The sequence below is a fragment of the Nicotiana sylvestris genome, chromosome 2, assembly GCF_000393655.2.
Source record: "Nicotiana sylvestris chromosome 2, ASM39365v2, whole genome shotgun sequence".
Classification (NCBI taxonomy): Eukaryota; Viridiplantae; Streptophyta; class Magnoliopsida; order Solanales; family Solanaceae; genus Nicotiana; species Nicotiana sylvestris.
The window spans coordinates 66527220-66543246 of NC_091058.1; the positions used below are offsets into that span (position 1 = coordinate 66527220).

The 16027-nt window shown below is 39.6% G+C and overlaps 1 protein-coding gene and 1 non-coding gene across 2 annotated transcripts; one reads left to right on the top strand and one right to left on the bottom strand.

The window, feature by feature from the left end:
• Positions 1-9145: 9145 nt before the first annotated feature.
• On the bottom strand, positions 9146-9252 carry LOC138886698 (small nucleolar RNA R71). Its single transcript, XR_011405741.1, has one exon. It is a non-coding gene; the product is annotated as a small nucleolar RNA R71 (small nucleolar RNA).
• Positions 9253-9838: 586 nt separating this feature from the next.
• Positions 9839-10552, top strand: LOC138885019 (uncharacterized). The gene is made up of 2 exons (XM_070165902.1): positions 9839-10012; positions 10232-10552. The coding sequence occupies exons 1-2, from the start codon at positions 9839-9841 to the stop codon at positions 10550-10552; spliced, it is 495 nt and encodes a 164-aa protein (XP_070022003.1).
• Positions 10553-16027: the final 5475 nt, after the last annotated feature.

Below are 16027 nucleotides of genomic sequence, written 5' to 3' on the forward strand. Positions count from 1 at the left end.
AGTTCAAATACACACTACACTAAACCTCTCTCTCTTCTCTGCTACTACTATATTGCTGCCTTACCTAGCCGGTTGAAAGCCAAGGCTAGGTTATGGGGAAACTTGCTTATTTTTTGCATTTGCATCTCTTACTGGTATGTTCTAATTATGTTTTTCTGCACCAACAACAACATGCTTATTTACTGTTTCTTGCATTTTTGTTTGCCTACTATTTGATCTAACCCAGTACCATTAATTAGCATGCTGTAATTTCCTTTCTCCTATTCTGAATCAATGTATCATGACATGTGAATTCTAAATCCCTACCCCAATGTGTTTAATACTTGTGGTTGGTTTGGGGCATGACAACATTGGACAATGATGTGCATGACCCAAACTTGATCCTCTTAGGATCATAACCTCCATGTTTCTCTTATATGTTGTGTGTTCTGGTTGATTTACAGGCATGTCAGCACTTTCTATTGTTGTACATGCCCATAGTTAACCCATGCCTAAGTGTATAGGCTCCTTGCAATGGATTCCCAATCCCATGCCCCCCCTTGTATGAAATTATTGACTCCTTGAAATGTTAATGGTTTTCTGCCATCACCCTTTCCCTCTCCTTTATTCCATCAGCTCCTAAAACTCAATTTTTGCACTTTCACTCTCTTCTTAGACTTAAGCTCTGCCCCCTCATGTGAGCCTTGCCTTGGGACCCATGAGCTCCCTCTGAACTTGGACATATGAGGGCTGGCATTTCCACACTATACTCATCTCTATTCTGGTTATGTAACTTGGGTGTGAGCACTGCCTGAGGTCCTATTGAGGCCCTTAGGGAACTCTGACACACTCAAGTCTGAGAAAGGCTTTGGATCAATGGTATTTTGAGGTGGTTTATTCCCTAACTCAGAGAGGAAGTCAAGAATCAGACTTCCTCTAGTTGTAACTTTTCTTTGTACTTTTCTGATGTAATTCAGTATTCTTGGTTTGTAATAAGTTGTAATGACCATTTGGGGCTGGCTAGTGAAAAGGGTTGGGTATATATGCATGCTCAAGGGGAAAAAACATGCCTATAGGACTGCATTTTCTACATGTTCAATTCGCATTTAGAAAACATGCCTATAGGACTGTTTTTAATTCTGCATATTTATATCACATTTAGAAACCATGTCTATTGGACTTACTTTAAGTCTTGCTTGTTCACACCTATATAACCTGCCTATAGGAATTATCTAAAATTTTGCACGTTTGTCACCATTTAGATATCATATTTTAGGACCCAATTGGTTATAACCCAGTAGCAAGTAAAAATCCGTATAAAGTATAGAAATCATGCTTATAGGAATTCCCAAAGGGAAAACCTGTCTGTTTCCCTTGGCTACTAGATATTATACCTATAGGGGTTTGACATTATTCAGATACTAGGGTTAAAATCAGCAATTATGTCTATAAGGGTCTAAAATCAGTAATCCTAGATATCATGTTCATAGGAGTAAAAATCAACGATAGTGGATACTGTCATCTGCAGAAACTAAACTAGTCTAATTTAAAATTCGTCAGTTCTGAACCTTTTAAATAATCTAATTCCCTTATTTTAATGAGATTTAGCAAGCATTCCTATAGGATTTCAAGCAAATTGTTTTGAGTTATCACTGTTTCACCACCTTCTGAATTAAGTAGATATCATGCCTATAGGACCCAATCTAAACACTTAGGCAAGCCTTAGAGTAATAACTGTAAAATTAAATCCGCTTTTTTGTTAATTGCTACAACCAGCAAGCAAGCCTGATTCAGACTTCTTATCTGAGTTATGTAATAAACAAATCTGGTTCAATAATCAAACTCCCCTCGTCTTTAGTATTTTTAATGTGACCTAAAAAGTATGTGCAAGTTATGCTACATATGTGCTTTGTTTGAGGAGGCATACCTTAGCCTTTATTTGCTTGCATGATTTCCCCTAATGTGTAGTGTTATTTGTTTTGTACGTCGCCTTAGACTTTTATCCTTTGAAACCAATCAGCCCAATAGCCCATCCTTTAGGACTAGTAGTCAATGTGCCTCCGGGACTGATAGGAATGGGACTAGTAATAACATGCAATCATAATCGAGACCAATCCGCGCTTTAATGCCTTAATGGGGTGGGAAGGGTAGATATGGATATGATGACCGGTGCACTGATGTCACGTGTAACCCCTCTTTTGAAGAGTGATTACTGGGTATTGCATTGATGTGATCCATATTAAATATAAATCTAGGACCCCCTTTCCTTTATTTGCAAACCCCTTTTTAAAATTGTTCTTTTAATTGTTTTTCTTTTATGTGTTTAAATTTAAATCCCCTAATATTTGAGCCCGTACTTGTATATTTGCTAAATTCACAATAAATTGTCTGGCTGAGAACCACACTAGGGATCCTGAGGGGTGCCTAACACCTTCCCCTCGGGATAATTTCAAGCCCTTACCCAATCTATGGTTATCCAAACAAACTTAGAATTGAATCTATATTGGTGTCCTAATGCACCTTAACTCATTAGGTGGCGACTTTTCAAAATGCAAAACCTAGTTCCCAAAAGGAATGTGTTTCCCTCCAAATGTCATAAACCAGATTTCGCGAGAAAAAGAGGGCGCAACACTCGGGGCTACAAATCAGATCAAGATGGAATCAAGAACCAACTAGCTCTCTCTACCCTCAAGAAGACCCCTCTCATCATATTCAAATCATATGAACACGTCTCGCAGTCACATCATTCTCAGCACGTAGCTTTCCAGTCATCACTTCCCCTTATCGAGACACTATCGAACATATAAATCCAAAAGCACGTGCTCACACAATCAATGCCTCAGTGCTCAAGCTATAGGAAAAATCCATCCTCAAGTCATCCAGACATGCCCAATATCAACACACAGAAATCACATCTCGACCCACGATCGGGGAATCACAAGTCGTTGATGCACAGCTGATACCGAGCGCTCATGCGCGCATACGAACACGTGGAAGGAATTTCAAGGGTTATATTTCAAGCTGAATCAATGTCGCATGATAAGAATTCAAGAATGTGGGATTTCCTAAAGGTTTTGCAGCCTCACGGGGATAAGTGCAAACGTCTCCGTACCGATCGGCGAGATTTTACTAAACCTGCTCATTACTCGTGAGACCTATGTAACCTATGCTCCGATACCAACTTGTCATGACCCTAAAACTGACCCGGTCGTGCTGGAGCCTATCATGAAACTAGGTCAGCCGACACAATCCCAAAACCAACTAGGAAATCATAAGAAGTCATTTAAAACCATTACTTAAATAAAATCCCATAATATAAGTTTAAACAAGTAGTGCGGAAATATAACACAAGCCCGACATCAGGGTGTCACCAGTCATGAGTATCTATTACAACTATTCTAATGACATCAAGGCCAACATGGCCGAGGAAAATCACAAAAAGAATACACTAAGGAGGAATAAGGGAGGGAGAAAAGTAGGGCTATGATTGCAAGGCAGCTACCTTGCTCACTCCGATGAACCCGCCACTGCGTAATCAACACTTGCCACCAGGTTCAGAAATACTCGAATCTGTACACAAGGTGCATGGAGTAATGTGAGTACACCAACTCAGTAAGTAATAAAATTAAATAAAGACTGAGCAGTAAGAAATCACGTAAACCTTATCATAGCCCCACAGTGGGTACGGTATGTTTCCAAAATAGGATACAAATCAAATCATCTCGTTAAACTCCAATTTCAGAAAAATCCTTTGAAAAATGTCTATCTAAACGTTAGAGGTTCAATGTAATTTATAGTGAAAGTGATGAAAATCATAATCGGCCCCTCGGGCAAACCTCTCGATCACTCATATACATCTCATAATATGAGAATCTCAGTGCAAATATCAAAACAAAATTAATAATTAAATTCCAAACATCTCTTAAAAACTCCAGTTTCAATGAAAGGTGTTCAAAACATTTGCTTAACATTTTCAATAGAGGCTTAGTATAAAGATGAGTGAAATCAGTAATTTAATCAACATATTCAATATAGACTCACTTTAAGGAGGAGTAAAAATAGTAATTTAATAAACAAGCCCCTCAGGCAAAGAATCACTCGTATATGTATATATATAGCCCCTCGGGCAAGCCACTCAGTCACTCATGACTCAACTCTCATAAATCAGCGCTCACACTCAGCACTCATGCTCAATAGGTACCTTATAATAACTGTTGCGGCATGCAGCCCGACCCATACACACACACACACACACACACACACACACACACACACACACACATATATATATATATATATATATATATATATATATATATATATATATATATATATATATATATATATATCGCTATGTCTTGCAACCCTATCCATACATTTTTAATCCTCACAACATGCCCTCGACCTCTCTCAGTCATGAACCTCACAATCAGGTCCTCGTCCTCTCTCAGCCATCAACCTCACAAGCCACTCGGACTATCAGTAGAACAGGGCGTTCAGCCCAAAATATCATTTATAGTATCAAAACTGAGTAAATAAGGCTAAGTTATGAAATCAGTAAAACACAGCATGACTGAGTACAAATATTAAGTCAAAACAGTGAGGAATGGAAGAAAAAAGCCCCGTAAGGGTCCAAAACAGTTGGCACGAGGCCCAAGTATGGCATTCCGCCCAAAACAAAGCAATACTTTCCAAAACACATTGATATCAAATAGTTTTCAATCAAATATGTGACTTAACAGTCATACAGGACGGACCAATTCATAATCCCCAACGGTGCACGACCCCACGCTCGTCATCTAGCATGTGCGTCACCTCAAAGTAGCACAACGATGTGAAATCTGGGGTTTCATACCCACATGACAACATTTACAATCATTACTTACCTCAATCCGGTCCAAACTCTAGCCCACGATGCCTTTGCCCCTAGAATCGGCCTTCAATTGCTCCAAATCTAACCAAAATAATCAGTATCATACCATTAATACGCGCTAAAGGAACAAAGCCCAAGTGAAAATAATCAAATTAACTCAAAAATCCCGAAATTGGCCAAACCTGACTCCCGGAACCACGTCTCGGAATCCGATAAAAATCACATCAGTAGAATCCTTATCCACCCACGAGTCCATACATACCAAGAACATCAAAATTGAACCTCAAATGGTCCCTCAAATCCCCAATTTTACCTCTCCAATTTCAAGCCCTAACTTCCTAATTTTTCACCTTTAATCCAATAAATATCATGCTTAAATAATTGAAAATCTACATAGGATCAAGTTTTTGTTCAAAAACCTTACCTACAAGTGTTTCCCTTCAAATCCCTCTTCAATCTCTCTAAAAAAACTTCAAGACCGAGCAAAAAAGGTGAGAAATGGCCTAAAAATTGCGAAGGCAAGAATTAATATGTTCTGACCAGGGTTCCGCATCTACGGTCCAATACCGCACCTGCAATACCCGCACCTGCGACAAAAAGTCCGTTTCTACGGAATTTCACTTAAACTCCTCATCTGCACCTGCGATCAAGCCACCGCATCTGCGGACTCGCAGGTGCGACACAACTTCCGCATCTGCGATGCATGCCCAACCAACTGGCCTTCACTCTTGCGGCTATGACAGAAACTCAGCAGCTTCAGTTGCAAACTCTAAGTTCCAAACTTCCCGATAACCATTTGAAATCATCCCGAGGCCCCCGGGATGTTAACCAAAAGTACGAACAAGTCATATACCACTATTCAAACTTATACCAACCTTCGCAACACTCAAAAAACATCGAATCATTAAAACACCCTCAGATTCAAGCCTAAGGATTCCAAAACTTCCAAATTCCGCAAGCGATCAAAAAGTCTATCAATCCTTGTCCGAATGTCTTGAAACTTTGCACACACGTCAAAAATGACACAACGAACCTACTCCAATTTCTTGAATTCCATTCTGATATCAAAATTTTCACTACCAACCGAAAAATGCCAAAATTCCAATTTTGCCAATTCAAGCCTAAATCTACTATGGACCTCCATAATACATTCCGAACATGCTCCTAATTCCAAAATCACCCAACAAACCTAACCAAATTATAAAAATTCAAATCCGAGTTGAATAATAAAAAGTCAAAACTTGGTCAAACCTTTCAAATTTAAAGCTTCAAGTTGAGAATTATTCTTCCAAATCTATTCCGATTATCCTGAAAACCAAAACCAACGATTTACATAAGTCATAATACATAATACGGGGCTAGTCATGCCTGAGAACTGGCGAGCGAAGTGCAAATGATCAAAACGACCCGTCAGGTTGTTACAACCCTATTCCATATAGGCTCGACAACACAACATAACTGAAGATCCTTACTTCAACCTTAGTCAAAAACCACATAATAATATCCGAAATTTACTACAAGATCCGAACTTCGCATCTACACACTGCATAAACCTGAACAAGCTATATCAAGTCATAAACACCATCCAATATGTAATCACCCAACATACCACACGACTCGCATACTCGTAGTAAAATTTCTGATCACATTAACTGCTCAAAACAACCCAATACCGGTAATAAACCTCATGTCAAACAAAACCTCGTTCTAAAGACTTTGTGTACTGCTGATGATGAAAGAAACACGCAAAAACTCATAACCATTCATCAGATCAACCAGTTGTGGAACTCTCTCTCATTCGATAAGAACTATAGAAAATTTCTAAGCCGATCAACAACAATATCCTTCCAAATATACCGCAATCAGATCCAATATCACCCATTCTGGGTCCGATGACCTCATCTCATCTAACATAATCACTATAGTGATATGCCACATCCATACAATCTAAATCCACAACCCGTACAATTAGTGCACCAATAAGAAACAATCCCAATGTACTCAAATCATAGAAAATGACTCAAACGAGAAGACTGTCCTGCAAGCTTAACAAGTACTGCCACAATGAAAATAGAATATCCATCACACACAGTAGGACCATCACACGAATCTAACACAAAGGTTCATACCTCAACATAACTCCGCTGTAATGCGTGACCCCATCTAAATACTGGTCTATGGCATATACCTCAAGCCACCTTGCTCAAAATCAACAACCACGCAAAATTCGACATCAAGCACCCAAAGTTCATTACCATAACCATGAAGAAGCAAATGACACAATGCCTTACAAAACCCGAAAGAGTGATGATATGCTACAATTGTGTATTTTAGTAATTTATTACACTCTAATTTACTGTACTTTAATTGAGTTGGAGATTTAATCACTAGTGTTTTGCAGTAAATATGTGTTTTATGCCTTGTAGGAGTGATTCCGATCTATGTAGGCATTATGGAATGAATTCAAGTGATTTGGAGCTTTGAAGTCTGAGTAAAAGACCAAGACATTAAGCCGGGATTGTGTTCGAAGGTCGTGTACCAAGTCGGGATGTTAAAAGAGGGCGAAATAAGTTCACTCTGAGAAAATTACACTGCCGTGCCGCATAAGACGCTGCAAGGCACAGCGCAGCAGTGTAAAATGCTGCCTGATGCAAAAAGTTGAGGCTGCTGATAATTTCCATTAGCGCGCTGCATGGTGCGACGCGGCTGTACAAATTTCATAGAGCCAGAGTCCTATTTCGCACATGAGAAGGTGTTTTCATCTGGGCCTAACCTTACTTGGTATAAATACATATAAAACGTTATTTTGAGGACTTTTGACAGAGCTTAGCCTGGAGAGACGCAATTTGGAGCAAAAATACACACAAGAACATCTCAAATTCCTTCATCTTTTCTAGTATTTTTAATTATTCAAAACTTATGCACTTGTTTGATTTCATCATGAGTGGCTAAACACCCATTGTTCTGGGGTTGTGATTTAGCCATGAATATTGTTGTTTGACATTAACTTAACCTTGATTATAATTCACCAATATATGGTTGTTTCTTTAATTCCGTGTTTAATTGCTTAATTGTCCGGCCAGCAGTTAGGTTCTATTTACTATCTATGCTATGCTTGGGAAAGTCGTGTTTAGATTAGAGAATAATTGAAGAGAGCATGATCTTAACCCTTAAGTGGAGCGTATTTATGGTTAGGATAGGAATATACCTAGTCACCGTGCTTAATTAACAATATCGTGATCTTAATGCATTCTTAATAGTTTGATTTCATAGGAATATAGGCATTAATCTATTGAGAATAGGTGAGTAGTATTTGGGGAGAAGGCTATGAGAGCATTTATCGATTAATTAACAACAACAAGTGAATTATATGAAGGGGAGAGTTAATGAGAACACAATACGAATGGTGAATCGATCACAACCCTGAAATATTTGTCTCTACTGAATACACAACAATCAACTTGTTACTTGATAATTTAGTTATTAGTTAGAATTGTAGTATAATATAATCATATTATTGGACTTTAGTTTTAGCTGGATTGAATAACATTTTTAGCGATTTAGTAAGTAGTTTACACAAGTCTCTGTGGGTTCGACACTCAACTTATCATTATATTACTTGTCGACCATGTATACTTGCGTGTGCGTTTGGGAGCAACAAGTTTTTGTCGCCATTGCCGGGGACTTGAATATTAGCTACTTGCTAGTTTTTGCTTTAATTGTTTATTTCGTCGAGTCTAACATTACTTGATTGTTGCTCGCATCTCAGGAACTTTGATTGAATTGTGTAGGGTCAGAAGCCAAGACCGAATTCAAGGCTTTGATCTTGAACCTGAGAGAAAATTTCACAAAAGGTTGAGGGAAACAAGGAACACGAATAATATTCAGGCACTTGTTCAATTTCCTGTGGACATGGCAGAGGAGCAACCCATGGCTGTTCAGGAGGTGGCAATTCCCAGCATTGCTAGTGTCACCTCTAGTATAGTGAAGCCCAGGATCACTGGGCACTTTGAGCTGAAACAGAGCATGATCCAGTTGCTTCATGCAAACAGACAATTTATGGGTCTTCCACACGAGGATCCATAGCAGCATATTTTGAACTTCTTGGAGATTAGTGATACTTACATCACTAACGGGGTCACTCCAGATTATGTGAGCCTCACACTTTTTCCATTCTCTTTGTTGGGCGAGGCAAAGTGGTGGCTAAAGGCAGAACCAGCTAATTCAATTACAACATGGAATGATTTGCCGAGAAATTATCTGGCAAGGTTATTCCCTTTGGGCAAAACTGCAAAGCTCAGAAGTGAGATAGTTGCCTTCAAACAGAAAGCGGGGGAATTTTTATACTCAGCTTGGGAAAGGTTCAAGGGGCTACTCAGAGACTGTCCTCATCACAATCAGATGAAAGAGGTGTTAGCTCACACTTTCATAGAAGGGCTACATTCTGAAACAAAGATTGTGGTAGATGCTGCAGTTGGGGGGTCAAGTGTTGGAGAAAAGCTTTGACGAGATATATGCATTATTGAACAAATTCTCCAAGAGCAATCTGGATTGGCAAGGAGAGATGGGCAGACACACAGTGCAAAAGTCTGTAGGGTTTTTGAGTTAGATGACATCTCAGCATTATTAGCACAGATTTCTACACTGACCAATCAAGTCAACCAGATGAACTTGAGTATCAAAAAGCAACAAGTACAACAGGTTCAAGCTTTTTGTGAAATATGTGAAGAGGGGCACATGAGTGACATGTGCCCCGCAAACCCAGAGTCTGTCTTCTTTGTGGGTAATTCAAATAGGGGCCAAACAAACCAATATGGGAACACTTACAATCCCAACTGGAGGAACCACCCAAACTTCTCTTGGGGTGGAAACCAGGGCACTCAGAATCAATATAGGCCTCAAGCACCTCAACAGTAATATAGACCACCTCAGGTTGAATAACAAGCGAGTCCTACAAGTCACCTTGAAGACATGTTTAAAAAAATGATGGCTGAACAACAAGCCCTCACCACAACAGTGAGAAATTTGGAGCGTCAAATGGGACAACTTGACAGTGCTCAAAACACTAGACCAGCTGCAGCTCTTCCAAGTGACACTGAAGCAAATCCTAAGGCGTCCCTTAATGTCGTGTCGTTGAGGAATAGGAGACAACTAGAAGAAGTTCAGTCTAAAAAGAGGAAATAAGTGACTTTTAATAAGAGGCCAACCACTATAGAATCAACATCAGAAAAAGCTAAGGAGCTAGAGAAGCTAGCTGGAGAGGCGGTGGCTGAGCAACCCCCATAATTGGTTGCAAGTCCACCACCTCCATTCCCTCAAAGATTGTAGAAAGTAAGAGATAATACCACATATAAAAAGTTTCTTGATATCTTGAAGTAGGTGCAAATTAATATTCCATTGATTGACATCTTACAAGAAGTACCCAAATATGCAAAGTACATCAAGGACATTGTGGCAAATAAAAGGAGGATAACTGAGTTTGAGACTGTGGCACTCACTGAGGAGTGCAGTTCCAGAATTCAAGGCAAGTTACCTCAGAAATTGAAGGATCCAGGTAGTTTCACTATCAAAATCTCAATTGGTAAACATGTTGTTGGGCGAGCTTTATGTGATCTTGGAGCGAGCATCAACTTGATGCCGCTATATATGTTCAGACAGTTGGGGTTGGATGAGCCATGCCCAACAATAGTTATCTTATAGTTAGCTGATCGCTCCCTTGCTCATCCTGAGGGAGTTATTGAAGATGTGCTAGTTCAAGTGGGTTCTTTCATATTCCCTGCTGATTTCATTATCCTAGACTACGAACCCGATTAGGAAGTCCCATTTATTTTGGGGCATCCATTCCTAGCCACAGGATGAGCTATTATTGATGTTTGCGAAGGAAAGATGACAATGAGAGTGGGTGATCGAGTGGAGGTCTTCAATGTTTATAGAGCACTCAAGTTACCAGCCCACTATGAAGAATTATCCATGATCTCTGTGGTGGAGAGTGATGCCACATCGTTAGTGCCCTATATGAGCCTTGTATATCCTGTTGAACGAGTATTGATTGGGGATATAGAAAATAGTGAAGATGAAATGATAGGAGAAATTGAGCAAGTACTAGATATGTCCTGCAGTTATGTACATGGGTTTAGAAATTTGAAGAGTTGGATAGGCCTGTTACTCTAACCTTTCCCAGGCCATCTATTGAAGAAGCTCCGAAGCTAGAACTCAACCTACTTCCAGCGCATCTGCGCTATGCTTATTTGGGGAACTCTAAGACATTGCCCGTGATTATTTCGTCCAACTTGACCATCACTCAAGAAAAAAAATTGCTCAGAGTACTCCGTGAGCATAAAAAGGCCATTGGGTGGACTATAGCTGATATCAAGGGCATTAGTCCATCGTTTTGCATGCATAAAATCTTTTTAGAGGACAGACACCGCCCTAGTGTGGAGAAGCAAAGAAGATTAAACCCCATTATGAAAGAGGTGGTGAAAAAGGAAGTAACCAAGTTGCTCGATGCAAGTATCACTTTTCCTATTTCTGACAGCAACTGGGTAAGCCCAGTTCAATGTGTGCCCAAAAAGGGATGAATGACTGTAGTTGAGAATGAGAAGAATGAACTAATCCCTACTTGCACTATTACGGGATGGAGAGTTTGCATTGATTATAGAAGGCTCAACAAGGAAAATCGCAAGGACCACTTCCCACTTCCATTCATAGACCAAATGCTAGACAAGTTAGCCGGGCATGAATATTACTGCTTCCTTGATGGTTATTCAGGATACAATCAGATTGTCATATGCCCAGAGGATCAGGAGAAGACTACTTTTACTTGCTCTTATGGCACTTTTGCCTTCAAGCGAATGCCGTTTGGACTTTGTAATGCACCAGCCACTTTCCAGAGGTGCATGATGGCTATTTTCACCGACATGGTGAAAAAATTCGTGGAAGTGTTTATGGATGATTTTTCAGCTTTTTGTGTCTTTTTACGATGATTACTTGAGGAATTTGAGCAAGGTGCTAGCATGTTGTGAAGAAACAAATCTGGTACTAAATTGGGAAAAATGCCATTTTATAGTACAAGAAGGCATCGTGTTGGGCCACAGAGTATCTAGGAGCGACATTAAAGTTGATGAAGCGATGGTGAAGGCGGTTGAAAAATTACCTCCACCTATTTTAGTGAAGGGTGTTCGGAGTTTTTTGGGACACGCGGATTTCTATCGGCGCTTTATTAAAGATTTTTCGAAAATTGCTACTCCTTTGTGCAGGCTGCTTGAAAAATATGTAACTTTCAACTTTGATGTTGCTTGCCTCAAGGCATTTGAAGAATTTAAAAAGAAGTTGGTGACTACTCCCATTATTGTTGCACCTGATTGGTCCTTACCATTTGAACTTATGTGTGATGCGAGTGACCTTGCTATTGGGGCAGTGCTAGGCCAGAGGAAGGACAAGGTGTTTTATTCAATCTACTATGCGAGTAAGACTCTTGATGATGCCTAGCTGAATTATACCACCACTGAGAAGGAGTTGTTAGCTGTTGTGTGGGCCTTTGAGGAATTTTGGGCATACTTGGTAGGAACGAAAGTCATAGTCCATACCGATCATGCAGCAATTAGTTATTTGTTTACAAAAAAAGAATTTAAGGCTAGATTGATGCGCTGGGTTTTATTGCTGCAGGAGTTTGATATAAAAATACGAGATCGAAAGGGGACAGAGAACCAAGTAGCTGACCATCTATCAGGGTTGGAAAATCACGATCACGTGGAGGGGGGTGGCCAAATTAAAGAAGTATTTCCTGATGAGCAACTTTTTGCTATAACCCAAGACCCTCCTCCATGGTATGCAGACTACGTGAATTATCTTGTGAGTGGGGTACTTCCTCCTGAAATTGAATCTGAAGCAAGAAAGATGTTTTTACATAATGTGAACTGTTACTACTGGGATGAGCCCTATTTATACAAGAAATGTGCTGATCAATTAATGAGGAGATGCCTTCCTGAAAAATAGGTGGAATTAGTGTTGTATGATTGTCACACATCACCTTATGGGGACCATCATGGAGGAGATAGAACAGCTGCAAAGGTGCTACAATTCGGTCTCTTTTGGCAGACTTTATTAAAGGATGCCCATGCATTCATTAAGAAGTGTGACCAATGTCAAAGAACGAGAACAATCACAAGGAGGCATGAGATGCCTTTGAATAACATCCTAGAAGTTGAGCTTTTTGATGTGTGGGGGATAGATTTTATGGGGCCATTTCCACCATCCAGAGGAAACAAATACATTTTGTTAGCAGTTGACTACGTGTCAAAATGGGTGGAGGCGATTGCCTTACCAACAAATGATGCCATGGTGGTAGCTACGTTTGTCAAAAAGAATATATTCTCGAGATTTGGGACTCCACGTGCCTTAATTAGTGATGAGGGGACTCATTTTGGCAATCGGTTGCTGAATAACCTTCTAGATAAATATGGAGTTCGCCACAGAGTTGCTACAGCATATCATCCTCAAACCAGTGGGCAAGCTAATGTGTCAAACAGAGAAATAAAGAAAATATTAGAAAAGACGGTGAGTGTGAATAGGAAGGGTTGGGCTGCAAAGTTGGATGATGCCTTATGGGCGTATAGGACCGCATATAAAATGCCAATTGGAGCGTCCCCTTACAAGCTGGTTTATGGGAAGGCATGTCACTTACCCGTTGAACTGGAACACAAGGCATACTGGGCTATTAAGATGTTGAACATGAACATTGAGGCCGCATGCGAGAAACGACTTATGCAGTTGAATGAGTTAGATGAGTTCAGACTGCACTCTTATGAAAATGCTAAGCTATATAAAGAAAAAACAAAAAGATGACATGACAAGCATATCAAGCCACGTAACTTTGAGCCAAGCCAACAAGTATTATTATTCAATTCTAGGCTATGGCTATTCCCTGGAAAGCTAAAATCGAGATGTTCAGGTCTGTTTGAGGTGGTGAGAGTCATGCCTTATGGTGCAATCGAGCTACGAGCTTTAAATGGTGAGAGGAAATTCTTGGTGAATGGTCCTAGAGTCAAGCATTATTGGGGAGGAATGATTAATCGTGAGAAGACTAAGGTTGTACTCGCTGATGAGTAGGCGAGACTCTGCATCGTGCCACGACGTTAAACTAGGCGCTTGTTGGGAGGCAACCCATCTTTACTGATTCCATTTATTTTTATTATTATTTTTTTTTGTTCTTATTATTGTAGTAGTATTTGTTTTTGTTTTGTAGGATTATAAACATATGAGGCAAAGTCATTGGAAGAGTGCAAAAGCGAGTTAGAGGTTGAGGACTAAGTGTGGGGTGCCCACATGAGGGACTATGCCTGGGGGAAGCCTGAGCACTTGTGAGATGCTATTGCTTCGGCCTTTGGCCTTTCAGGGAGTTTCTTGTCCACCCTTATTATTGTTTTGCCTTATTTGTGCATTGAGGACACTGCACTCTTTTAAGTGTGGGGTGGGAGAATTCTCTAGATGATTAGTAGGAAGTTGTAGCATTTATTAGCTGGAAAAAAATCGAAGAAAAAAAAAGTTAGACTTTTCCCGACGATGGATTTCCTATACAATTTTCTTGAGGGATTTAAGTCCAAAGAAAAAGGACAAAAAGATTTTCTTTGTAGGTAGTGTAGCAATTCCCCCTTGGTTTTTCTTCGTGCCGCGGTTCTTTTCCAAGGATTTTGTTTGAACCGGGTGTAGGTAATTTTATTTTTTTAGGAGAGAAGACATTGTGTTATGATTGAAATTAAAGCAATATCTTTTAACTTTGTCATGCCTTGAGAATAGTGAGTACTTTAGTTGTGACGCTTAGGCTCAATTTTTGACTCTTGTATAAATACCTGAAAATGTATGATCTTAACTTTGCTTAACTTCTTTGACTAGAGTGTCTTGATGAGTTCAATCTTGACTGAGTTATGTGCCATGTGTGTGTAAGGTTTTGTGTTATTCTGTGTATTACATTTGATGTCTAGAACTTGCCCCGTGTGTTTGCAAAGCAAAATAGTAGCTTTGTTCAGTCTTGGAAGTGATATATGCATTTCTTTGTTGAGCCATATATATATTTTACCCACCTAATGGATATGTATCATAGTTAACCCCTTTTAACCTGTAATCTTATTTCTTTGGCAACCACATTACAAGCCTTACCCATTTGTTTGAATTAACCATCTATTTGAACCTTTTCACCTCTCATGAGCACTTGAATTGTTATCAACTTTGTAAAAGTTAAAGTGTGGGGTGGTTGGGTTGGCTTTTGAGTGGAACTAATGAAATAAGGAGAAAGGTGCACTGTTTTGAAAAAGTAAGAGCCACATGTATTGAAAAGGAAAACAATTATTGTATTGCTGATAGTGGTGACTGTTGATTTAATTGTGCTTAAAGAATTATGGAGTTAATGTACATTGATGTGAAGGTGGAGTTATGGTTTGACATAAGTGTGGGGTTTTCAACGTTAAAGTGGATGTATTGTTGACGCCCCCTTTTTCTACGCGTGGGTAGAAATTGGGTAGACGACATTGGGAGGACAACTCTATTCCCTTTCGAGAATTGGGTCTTAGAAGTTGAAGAGTCGCCACCTAATGATTATAGTGCATTAGGACACTTTAAGAAAGAATTTGAGATGAAGAGGCTAGAAATTAGTGTAAGGGCTAGAAATTATCCCGAGGGGAAGGTGTTCGGCACCCCTCAGGATCCACAAGTGTGGTTCCCAGCCATGCTACAATTGTGACTTTACAGGTAAACAATCAAGGCTCAAATAAGGACTCACATATAACATTGCAATTAGGTTGAAAACTTTTGAAGGCAAGTGGAGAGGGCAGAAATTTATGAAAAAGGAATTTGAAGAGTTTTACAAAAAGAGATGAAAGCAAATAAAGGGAAGGGGGTCCTAGGTTTATAATTAATATGGATCACTTCAATGCAATATCCAGCAATCACTCCTCAAAAGAGGGGTCGCACGTGATATTAGCGCACCAGTCATCATATCCATATTCTACCCTTCCCACCTCGTTAAGGTATTAAAGCGCAGAATGGTATCATTACTTATTACATACTATTACCCGCCCCAATCCTATCAATCTCGAAGGCATTGATACTACTAATCCTACAGAGTAAGGAGTAGGCTGAACCCTCAGGTTTAAAGGATAAAATGCTAGGCGACATACATAA

Bases quoted from the DNA above. Each gene is read 5' to 3' on its own strand.
- LOC138885019 (XM_070165902.1), top strand. From the start codon at position 9,839: ATGGCTGAACAACAAGCCCTCACCACAACAGTGAGAAATTTGGAGCGT. The intron at 10,013-10,231 runs GTTCAGTCTAAA...ATCTTGAAGTAG, and splicing joins ATAGGAGACAACTAGAAGAA to GTGCAAATTAATATTCCATT.